Source organism: Scylla paramamosain, chromosome 1 (assembly GCF_035594125.1).
Source record: "Scylla paramamosain isolate STU-SP2022 chromosome 1, ASM3559412v1, whole genome shotgun sequence".
Lineage (NCBI taxonomy): Eukaryota > Metazoa > Arthropoda > Malacostraca > Decapoda > Portunidae > Scylla > Scylla paramamosain.
The window spans coordinates 1,123,386-1,135,237 of NC_087151.1; the positions used below are offsets into that span (position 1 = coordinate 1,123,386).

General features: G+C 37.7%; 1 protein-coding gene across 1 annotated transcript; it reads right to left on the reverse strand.

Annotated features, from left to right (window-relative positions):
* Positions 1-1,826: 1,826 nt before the first annotated feature.
* On the reverse strand, positions 1,827-10,821 carry LOC135110428 (transmembrane protein 201 homolog). The gene is made up of 8 exons (XM_064022795.1): positions 10,605-10,821; positions 8,393-8,510; positions 7,616-7,836; positions 7,049-7,196; positions 6,647-6,907; positions 6,385-6,480; positions 5,504-5,604; positions 1,827-4,406 (listed from the first exon to the last, which is right to left on the reverse strand). The coding sequence occupies exons 1-8, from the start codon at positions 10,685-10,687 to the stop codon at positions 3,323-3,325; spliced, it is 2,112 nt and encodes a 703-aa protein (XP_063878865.1). The 5' UTR covers positions 10,688-10,821; the 3' UTR covers positions 1,827-3,322.
* Between the last annotated feature and the right edge of the window lie 1,031 nt (positions 10,822-11,852).

Genomic DNA, 11,852 nt, shown 5'->3' on the forward strand with positions numbered 1-11,852 from the left:
ATACATAATTATACGTATACAAGCCTATTACTTTACACAATAATGCATTTTTTTATGGTTACAAGTATGCACAGATCAAATACATTGCACCTACCAGTATACATATTAATATAGGTATGAATAATTGTCAATAGAAATATATATACGTAACTTAATACACATATACAGTATTTGTAATTGTTAATATAAATATACGTAATGATATACACAGAAATATATATATATATATATATATATATATATATATATATATATATATATATATATATATATATATATATATATATATATATATATATATATATATATATATATATATATATATATATATATATATATATATATATATATATATATATATATATATATATATATATATATATATATATATATATATATATATATATATATATATATATATATATATATATATATATATATATATATATATATATATATATATATATATATATATATGCTAAAAATACGGTAATTATATCATACACACACACGGAAACAGAACATACACGCTACATACATACATATAAACACATACACACATACATACATACATACACATATACACCCCCAAATACACACAAAAAAAACACTGTATTTTATTATATATATACACCAAAACATACATACCTTTCAACACACACACACACACACACACACACACACACACACACACACACACATATATATATATATATATATATATATATATATATATATATATATATATATATATATATATATATATATATATATATATATATATATATATATATATATATATATATATATATATATATATATCCCTGGTGACTTAATCTTGCACAGAAACAAAACCGAATCTACCATGAGGGTAATATCTACATCTAGCATACCAAATTTCCTTCAAGTACTCTTTCTCGTCCTCAGTTATCTTTTCACTCGTCTTTCTATACAATTCCAGCAGTAACACCATCCATTCCCTTCATGCTTTCTCTATCCTGTCATTTCTATTATATACCCCAATTCACTCATGGTTAGTCACATCATATCAGTCCTGTCTCTGCCATACGTCTCATAATCTAGCATTACATGTTTTACGTTTTCTCTTCTCCCATGTAACACATTTGCTACAGAGCAGACCAGTTGTAATCCCTTGCTTCACATTCACATACCGGGTAGAATCCTTGTCAAACCATCACCAGAATCACAAACACCAATGAAAACCCTAGTAACATACATTGCAATCTGTTAAGGGTAATCGTGATAGGATAACGTGGTTTGTATCTATTCTATAAACTTTTGATACACCTGCTCTTTATGGGGAACCAACAAATATGTAATATCATGCTATTACTCAACTAACAAGGTTGATAGTAGATGAGGAAGCTCTTTCTTAACCACCATACAGTAATTCCAGACGTCTTTCAGCCTCAGTGTTTTCACGTGAACGATTATGTACATAACTATCCTTGCAATCCAGGCACGAGATTAAAGAGGCCATCCAAAAGTACTTATCAAATCTATTGTAGTTCATGAGTGGTCGATTATTTGAATGTTTTTCCTCTTCCCTAATGCTGCATTTGTTTTACTGCTGCACATGTCTGGATTGGACACGTCTTGCAAATTTGTGGCCATGGTCATAAAAAGGAAGTTTTGAATGGAAAGAAATATAACACCACTGAAAGATTAGTGTGTATGTGTGTGCTTCCAAATATTCGAAGTCTTGTTCAATCTTGTTAAATCTATTCTTTCTATGATGTTCCCCTACATTCTAAAAGAAATATTTATGGGTTATGCACCAATAAATGTAAATAAATTTCAAAATATTAAGATATCAATAAATTTATTTTCATGACAACTGAGGCCTTTTATTAAGGTTTTACAAAATCCATGAGCTTCCCTGGGCATACATATCTTGAAAACAAATCAACCATATTACACACAAAATAAATATATAAATATTCATCCTTACTTTGTAAATGCAATAACATGAGAAATATTAGAGTGGCTCCCCAGGTGAAGAAATGTTCATCTCGCAAAACAAACTTCCTCACCTGAAGAACAAGAACCCTGATGTTCTTACAAAAATGCAGACAATTAATCTACTTCACACTAACTCTGCAAACCCCGAGAGGATTAAAAGTTTGTTAAAAGTTCAGAATTGCTCATTGTCTATCAGTAACTTACAATTTCACAAGTTAAAATGTTGATGGCACTGAAAATGTTCTTGAAGTGTAAAATGAACTCCACATTACTACAACAATCAAAGTTAAAACAAAAAATCAAAAACTAATTCAACATTAAACCTGCGAGGTCATTTAGAGAGACAGTGACATCTCTAAGTACAACCATTTGAGAAAAGGAATTGAATGGCAGTGATGACTGTGGGTGACACATACACTAGACACACACACCTTAATGTCTAATGACTCAAGAGTTCTAGCTGGGCTAAATGTATTCAGCTACATGGAGAAAGCAGTCTGCTAGATCAGACCACAACAGTATGGGTATATTACAAAATCAAGATAATGCCATGACATTCGGAGTATTAAGTTATTTTGTTCTGTAAACAGGTATCAACAACTGTTCTCCTACTATAAAGTTATTGGTAATTTCAACAAACTTTCATTCACATTTTGCATATGTACACCACACCTTGGCAGATCATTAAAAACAATATGTAGAAATAAAAACTAAAATCACATCAACAAGTTCTTGACAAACTATTCAATACATACAGTGACAACAAACTGGCCTGATGCTTCACTAAACTGACACCCCACCCAGAGATGCTCCAATGTATTATAAAAAATTACCACTTTTATTTCTCCTTAACCAAAGTCAAGTAATATAGTTATACACAATTTCTTTGTAGTGGGCATCATCATTAGTCAGTATCACAGAATATCAACAACACTCAGAAAAGCTTGAACATGTCATTAACATACAGGAAGGCTTCTGAAAATTTTCTCAGTAATCAGTGAGGTAATGGTAATAACCTATGGTCCCATTCAATGCAAATCATGACAGAAACTATCACAGTTAGATGTCACATATACACATTACTGGAATGATTAAAAGAGAAATACTATACTCAGATCTTCAAATCCTGAGTCACTTTTGTATTTCCTATGGCAAGAACAATGTAAAAAGTCTAATTTCTCTTCTGAGCTGTCCATTTGAAAGTTTGTACTACAATACTTTTACGATTTTTCAGTTCTTCAGATATCACATAAATATTCTGAAGAAAATAGCAAGAGGCTTAGCGAAGTCTGAAAGAAATGCAAGAAAGTTAGTAATATTTCTTAAATTACATCCGACCTCAACTCCCAAGAAACATTTGTATATCTGCACGTAAGTAGAGCAAAGCGACTAGGAAACCATTTGCTGCAAAGCTCATCCCCAAGAAAAAGGCAAACCAGGGATTACGACAGCTAAAAATCAAATTCTGGTCATATTTGGTTGAAGTGAAAGACTTTACACTTCCTTCTCTTCCCTCCAGCACAGTCCCATTTCCTAGATGGCCATCACTCATGGAGGTATCACTAAGATTGCCTTGGTTGGTGTGATACAGGAAGGAGCTGTTAGCAATGGGAGAAGGAGGAGTGTACCTTAAAGAATCAGAGTAAGCAGAGCTGTAGCTGTGCAGTGATTGAGCATCACTCTTGGACTGGCTGGGATGCACAGAACGGCCACACTGGGAGACAGAATCAGACGGATACAGTGTAGGAGCACCTCCCCAAGACTTATAGGCAGGTTCTGACAACACTGAACCATGGTCAAAGTCCCCACAGTGAGAGCCGTGTCGGGAATTAGGCAGGCTAAAGGGTCCCTGGCTCCTGTATGTGGTTGGCCCACTGCCCTGAGAAACAAACCCCGAACTCTGGCTGGATGATCGAGACAGAGGGTAGGGAGGGGTGGAGGGAGGAACCTGATTGAAGGGTGACACAACTGGGTGGGAAGAGACATCACGAGCTGGACTGACTGGGTGGCCCCAGTAACCACCAGCCACCCAGGAAGACTGGGTGATGTTCTTGGTAGAGAGACGAGGGGGACTTACTAGGTTCTTCTGGATGCAGTAGGAACCACTGAGCTTTGGATTATAACCTGGTTTTTCTGAGAACAGCAGCCGAGGGGAGAAAGATGTAATGGATTGGTTCTTTGCATTAGCTTTAAGGGGAGTGCTAATCTTGAGGCTGCCCAATGTGGTGTCCAGATCCTGAGTTGTGGCAGCCAGGTCAGCAGCTACGAGATTCTCACTGGAGGGCTGAGGAGTGCTGGGTGATGCACTGCTCATGTGAGGCACCTCAGGGGAGGGCAAATTCAGTGGCTCATCAATGATACTTGCACTGAGGGTGTTCTGCGAGTCATCCAATCTGCTACTTAAAGTTTCACTTACTCCACTCCTAGAATAACAAAGAAAAATATATGTAACTGCACCATAGTTTCTACACTTTCTTACACAAAAAGGTTAATGGTTAAGAATTATAAGTAAAAAAAACTTTTATAAGTAGAATGCCAGAGTATGATAAATATAATTCCTAAAATGTCTTGAATGAGTTCCAGTCACATAAGGCAGTATTTTAGATTAATAAATAAAATGGATAGAGTGTAGCTACATGCATCACATTCATAAGCATTCTCTCTCACACAAGGCCTCTGGGGCAGAGGACCAATCTATACCACCCAAATTATGCCAGGTCCAGTTGTGCAATGTGTCTGGTAGGCTTCCCACCAGTGTTGTGATGGCATGTCCCTGCTGTGTGCTGAATTTTTAGGTTCGCAATTCAGGCACACTACAAACTTCCATCTATTTTCAGGCAATTTAGGCACAGTACAAACTTCCATCTATTTTCAAGCACAATACAAACTTCTCTATTTTCAGGCACAGTACAAACTTCCCTCTATTTTCGGGTACAGTACAAACTTTCTTCTAGTTTCAAGTGCTTTTCTTTTCATTATTTTGATTGAATAGAATGATTAGGCTGTTGCTACTTCAATGACTAAATTTTGTATGAGTCAGTACACAAAAGACTGTGCTAAAAATACCTTATTATATAATTTTTGAGAATATGGTAAATGTAAATTTCATCTTTCAGTTTTTTTCTGTGATCATGATGCAGAAAAGAACAAATTACCCCAATAGGGATAATAATCTACTCCAGTTTGGAAACATCTGCTTTATATACTGCATACTGTATACAAAATCACTGAAACACATATTACATTACGAATACTATAAAAAAAATATCTGACATAGACCAGAAGAGGTAACTGAGGCAAAAGGATGTATACACATTAACTACAGAGACAAAATCCCACAAATGTAGCTCAGACCCTTTATACTACAACTACATAAGTGAAATTCCAAAAAACCACCAACTCAACACACACCCAGACATACACACAAAATAGACAAGCAATAAAATTTTTCATTTAAAACCAGAAACAGAACAATGGCAACTAAAGACAAAGAAGTGATAAGCCGCTACGAACCACATACTTATTGAGAATGTGTTTTGACATTAACTTGGTTCCACTGGTGCTCCTTGGTATGACTAGAGTCCAGGCAGTGAAGAGGACGGTTGCTCCAGACACCAGCACCTAGGTAAAGACAAAACACTGAAAACACTTCTGTACTCCCTGCATCTTGTGAATGGGATGATGGCAGTATGGTGGAGACACTTCCACTGGCAACTTGTCTATCTATGTACCAGGCTATCCTGCATTAAGGAGGGCTTGCTGAGATAAGTTATCAAATCTCATCTCATGGTTGAAAGAAGAATTCCAAGACTCTGTGCTCAATCCCTTTAAATCATGTTTTTCACCAGAGAATATGGTGGCAGTATTCTTCTCACCTGACCATAGAAAGTGCAGCCAGGACCAACCTTCTTAGTAAAGGAGAAACTACATGTGCTTTTTGGAGAAACATGAAAATTATGTTGGACAGTAAACCTATTTAAGCCTAGGACTGGAGCAACTTAACATATGATTCTAGTAACAATGCAAAATGTGACTTGTACACTGAAATATGGGAGAGGATATGGTGAAAAAATAAATAAATAAATAAAATAAATAAATAAATAAATAAATCATTATAGATAAATAAGATACAGATAATCAGTGCAAGAATAAAATGGAAGCAAATTAATCTATACCGGACAAGTAGCCAAGCATGTCATACATTTTTCCATCCCCTACTACAGCCCTCAGAGGTGCCCAAAACTAAAGACTTATGTGAAGTGGGAGCATCATGTGGTGGTGTCCCAGACACCATCACATCAACCAGGCAAATCTGTATGTCCCTATAGCATTCATCCTCCATCCTAAATGTAAACTTTGGTGAAAATCAAGATGAAAAAAGATAATATGCAATCAACATACCTGAAGTGAGTTGTAATCCTTATTTGACATCAGTTGCTTTGATGAACTGAGAGCCAAAAGACCAACCCACATGAAGCTTGTTATGGCATCTGATACCTGTGAAGATCAATGAATAACATTTAGTCAATGAGCTAACTTGAAGAACTACAAAAACACAAGGTGCCCTCACATCAACATTTGTGAGGAAGGAACACATAAGTCATCCAACCTCAAAAAGAAAAACATGTGTGATAAATCAAAAGATGACAATGGTAACACTCACCAATAAAATTTCCTTTCCAGAGCCAAATATGCTGAGAAGGAGGAGTGCAAGTCCAGCTATCACAAGGGGGGAGACAAACAGGTAGAGGGCCTCCAGGTGCTGCTCAAGACCCAGACCAAAGTCCAGCTCCACTAGACAATTGCCAGAGTCTTTCTGAAGATGGTGAAGGTTACACAGGAACAGCGTCAGAGAGATCAGCAGCCCCATGAAGCGCAGCAGGTGCAGGAGGAAAGAGGTCCCTCGGTAACCCCTGTGAGAGTTCTGGAAAAGGAAATATTACCTTAATTTCTCTAATCTCGTCACTCCCTCTCTCTCCAAACTAGTTACATCTGAGAACTTGTCACCATCGAAGTATCATATAAGCTGCATGAATACCAATACTATATAAGCAGCACTACTCACCACCACCAGCTTGGCCTTGTTCTCTGCTGTCATCTTAAGCCTCCATGATATAAGCTTTGGCTTGAGCCAGGAATCTTGTTTGCCAAGTGTTTGATGTAGTGTTGCCTCACATGCTCGACACAGGCTGTAAGTCTTTTCTAGCCTCTTTCTGAAGGAGAATACCAATTAATGATTACTAAGTATCCACCAGTTGCTGCAACAGATTCCCCAACAAGGCATATGACAACTGCCTGACCTCCATCTGATTTGCTCATTTACATAGGGAGGGCAAACATCCCTCAAAGGCTCTCACCTCCACAGAACTACAATAACAAATGTCCTTCTCTTAAGGCACAGCCATCCCATCTTTTCCTAATTTTATTAATTGTATCTACATGTGGCAAGAATATCTGGTAATGAACTCGCTTTCTATTAAAATTGCAATACAGGTGTATAATTCATAATATGAATAAGCTCTTCAGAAACTGGTAATGAAAATATTGCTCAACCTCTTAAAGTGAACAAAAGAAGTTGTAGATCTTTAAAGACATCCTCACCTGCTTTGATTCCTTGTCTTATCACACATACCTGTAATCTTCAATTTCTTTGTCATAATTATCTGCACGGATGGGAGTGTAGTCAGCCAGGGCACGGACTTTGAGGGTCTGGTTGAGATTGCATGTCTGACACAACCCATTCCCCAGGGCCAGTGTGGGCTGATCCCTGTTACGCCCTTCAGTGTGCTTCCGTGACGTCACGTTCAAACTCTCACAGTACTGAGCAGGCAGGTCTCGATTGTAATCCCCATCCTGGAAGCCAAAATTTGTGTCTCTCATTGTTTTTGTTTTAAGTCTGGTTCCCCTAATCTGTAAGGGTTAAGACAGTGCCTCCTAATGAAGGACTCTGATTTGGCATTGGGAATTGTTACCCAGAGTGGATGCCCTTCTTATCCTCAGCCCATGGCCAGGATTCAAACTCATGGGACTGAGGACCCCTCGGCACAAAAGTGAGCATGGTCCCACTGTATCACAGTGTCTCTCATTACAAAAACAAAATATGTGCATGTCTCATTACAAAAACTAAATGTATAAGTCTCTCTCTCAAAACCTGTTAATATAATGGCCTCTTGTCATGGGATTATCCAAGCTAACATTTTTTAGTAACAAACTCAATGGTAATTCTTTAGTTGGATTCCAAATACTAATATTTTTATAGGCGAAAGTAGGATACTCTCACTGGTCTTCTTCCAACTAATATCTTTCAATGCTCCTCTGAGGATATGGTCCTTCTCCCTTCTCAAGATATGCCATATACAAGCTGATAATACTACATGAAGCGATACAGATAAAACAGGTAGTCCCTCACCTCTGTAAAGCCATTATACTGCTGACATGATGGACAGAACCAACTCTCTCGCTGCCTGAATGCTACTTTGGTGTCCTTGTTACAAAACCAGCAGTTGACTTTAACAGGGAAGTGAGGCCTGGAAAGGAGTGTACATGGATTAACATTCAACACTTAAGACTACAAAAATCACACAGATTGCAGGTCATTCATAATAAATTTTGTTTTATCAAAGGAAAACCCTATTATGAACTAATTTCCCAATGTTTCTGCAAAGCACCTAAATGCCAGCATTACTGTGACAAATTTGTAATTCCATCTTATACCTTGAGACATAAGAAAAACAAGAGAAAAGAAACTAGAATATTGTTTAAAACTGCAATTTTACCTTAGTTAGTTATAAGATGAAGCTGTCTGTAACCTTCTAGATCAAAGGTGATAACATTAGAATATTGTTTAAAACTGCAATTTTACCTTAGTTAGTTATAAGATGAAGCTGTCTGTAACCTTCTAGGAGATCAAGGGTGATAACATTCATGATAGGTGAGGGTAATAGCCTGAGTAATATCGTAGTAATTGGAGGGCTGCATCTCCCCTAGATGTCTCCTAAAAGAGCTGCAGGGGCTCAAACCATTTCAAACAGTGGGACCCAACACATGCAGATGGTTATATCTACGGGTTTTCAGAGCAAGAAACTAGAGAAACAATAAAATGAAAACAAGCAATAGAATAAACCACACTGTTCCTGAAAACTGCATCCTCCAATCCTGTGTGCTTGCATAACACCTACAAATACTACTCTGTGGATCACATGCACGCTCAGAGGCAGGGCAGCTTACATTAATGTAATGGAAGCCAGTAAATTTTTAGATTCACACCATAATCCCCCTAAAATAGCCCCTTCAGGGCTCCTAACCTAACCAGAGGGCTGTATTCCCCTGGAATCCACTCAGGGATACTAATCTAACCTAACTTATCCTACAGGATTGGGTCTAGGGAATTTTTTGTGAAGTGCCTGTGGGGAAAAGGTGAATATTTTGAAAACTATGGATTTCCCACGATAACTCTGAAAGATAAAGTTTCTTAGACTCCATTAAGGTATGCGAAAATCACATTCCCAATGTTGTAGATTATGATAGTGTAAATCTAAAATAATACCTGAAGCCTGATAAGAATGCATGCAACACTACCTGTGACGCATCTTGCTGTACCTTTTACCTAGCCAAAGGGGTAATTGTCTAGAGTCCTTACCGGGCCTTATTACTGGTCTATTCACTTCAATTCTTTTACACATACCTTCACATGCACCTAAAACATCATTTTAAAGTGGGGGACAAATGCCCCCTTCCCTCTAGTCGGTTAGGTTAGGTTAGGTTAGGTTAGGTTAGGTTAGGTTAGGTTTTAGGTGCATGTGAAGGTATGTGTAAAAGAATTGAAGTGAATAGACCAGTAATAAGGCCCGGTAAGGACTCTAGACAATTACCCTAACCTAACCTAACCTAACCTAACCTAACCGACTAGAGGGAAGGGGGCATTTGTCCCCCACTTTAAAATGATGTTTTAGGTGCATGTGAAGGTATGTGTAAAAGAATTGAAGTGAATAGACCAGTAATAAGGCCCGGTAAGGACTCTAGACAATTACCGCCAAAGGTTCTCTCTCTCTCACCAACTAGTCACTCACAGGTGCATCTTCCTAGCAACACCTCAGGAGCTTCAAAATATAGGTAGTACGAGGCTGACTACTGATTGCTGCAGCATATCAACAAAACTAACAAAATCCACAAAAAGGCCAAGGATAAGTTTATGACAATCCGCTTCTGCTTTCTGCAAAACACCACATTAAGGGAACCTACCTATTAATCTTTCTGGCCTTAAGAAAACACTCCTGACGAAACCTGAGAATTTAAAATGTGCATAGCCACAGGGACGAGGGCCAAGGGCAAATATAAGCCGCCTCACTCAAACCTGCTAGAGAGGGCAGCACAATAAGTAAACCCAAATAATATTTCAGTCAGCCTTTGAAAACACTCCTGACGAAACCCTCAAAATTTCAAGAACATGACCCACCCAGGCAAGGAGCAACACGGATACAGGACTTGACACCGCATCACCTCAGCTTGTTACAGAGGACAGATAACCCAAATAATAATATCTTTAGTCCCTGAAAACCCCTAAGCTATCAGTCACAGGGAGGAGGAGCAAAGGATAGGTTTGTGACATGCCAGCGCCTCACCTCAGTTTGCTATAGAGCACAGCACACCCAGCAAACACTCCCGAGGCTCCTGTCACCGCCGGCAGGATCATGTCGTACTCCATTGTGCCCTCCCCTCGTCCTCAGTAGTGTATCGTCCAGTCCCCCCCTGTGGCGGCGGCGTGTTAGCGGTAAATTTAAACTGATGGTGACCCCCGCGTGGCCGCCATTTCACCGCCAAACAAACACATGGCCGACAGTGTTGCCAGTTGTGAGGGCTGGGTTTCTCAAGATTTCCTCTCAGATTTTCGGTATCACGGTATATTTTCAGGAGCTTGATGTTTCAGTAAAATATATATATATATATATATATATATATATATATATATATATATATATATATATATATATATATATATATATATATATATATATATATATATATATATATATATATATATATATCAGTTATCAATGCTCTCAGTAATTAATAGATCATATTATGAAAAATTAAATGTATTGTTTGAAAGATTGAATGTATCTTGGGACTTGCAGATGATCAATGGACGAAGAGATGAACATATTAGTGAAATGATCTTACACAGAATTATAGTGAAAATAAAGTTTAGCTCTGCTGAAAACTAACATGATTCTGTAAATAAGATTCATGACAAATTTCGGTAGATCCATGACATTTCGGTAGGTCTGGCAACGCACGGTTTGCCTTGCCTTCCCCTGCTAGCACTGTTGCCAACACTACCGACATATCTTATGCCACTTTGTTATATCATTACCTATACTTTCCTCTTGATTACTATATAAATCATAATGATAATACCGTTTAGTAATATTTTTTTATGCATCTGTAATGATAATCTCAAGAAAAAAACTGATTAGGTTTTCTATGAGAGGAAGCAATTACCTGACACGTATGTTATCTAATCACCTGTGATTTACTAACGATTAAACAAGTGTAATACATTTATGTATACAAGCTACCCTAGTGTAAAGGAACTAACCCATATGGGCTTTTTCTGTGGCGTCGCTAAGTTTTAACCAGGGGGCATTAACCTCGAGTATTTTCGGCTGCAACGTTGTGGCGCCAAAAACCAGCTAATCGAGCAAAAAGGGCGTTTCCCGCAAAACTATAATGAAACTTGCATTGAGGCCCCAGACAAACATGACACAGGTCCCCCAGTCATATAATAGAATCTTCCCACTGCACCACAAATACTTCAACCAAAACCTTATCTTACAGTACTAGAATACTTTCAGTGCAATCATGAACTC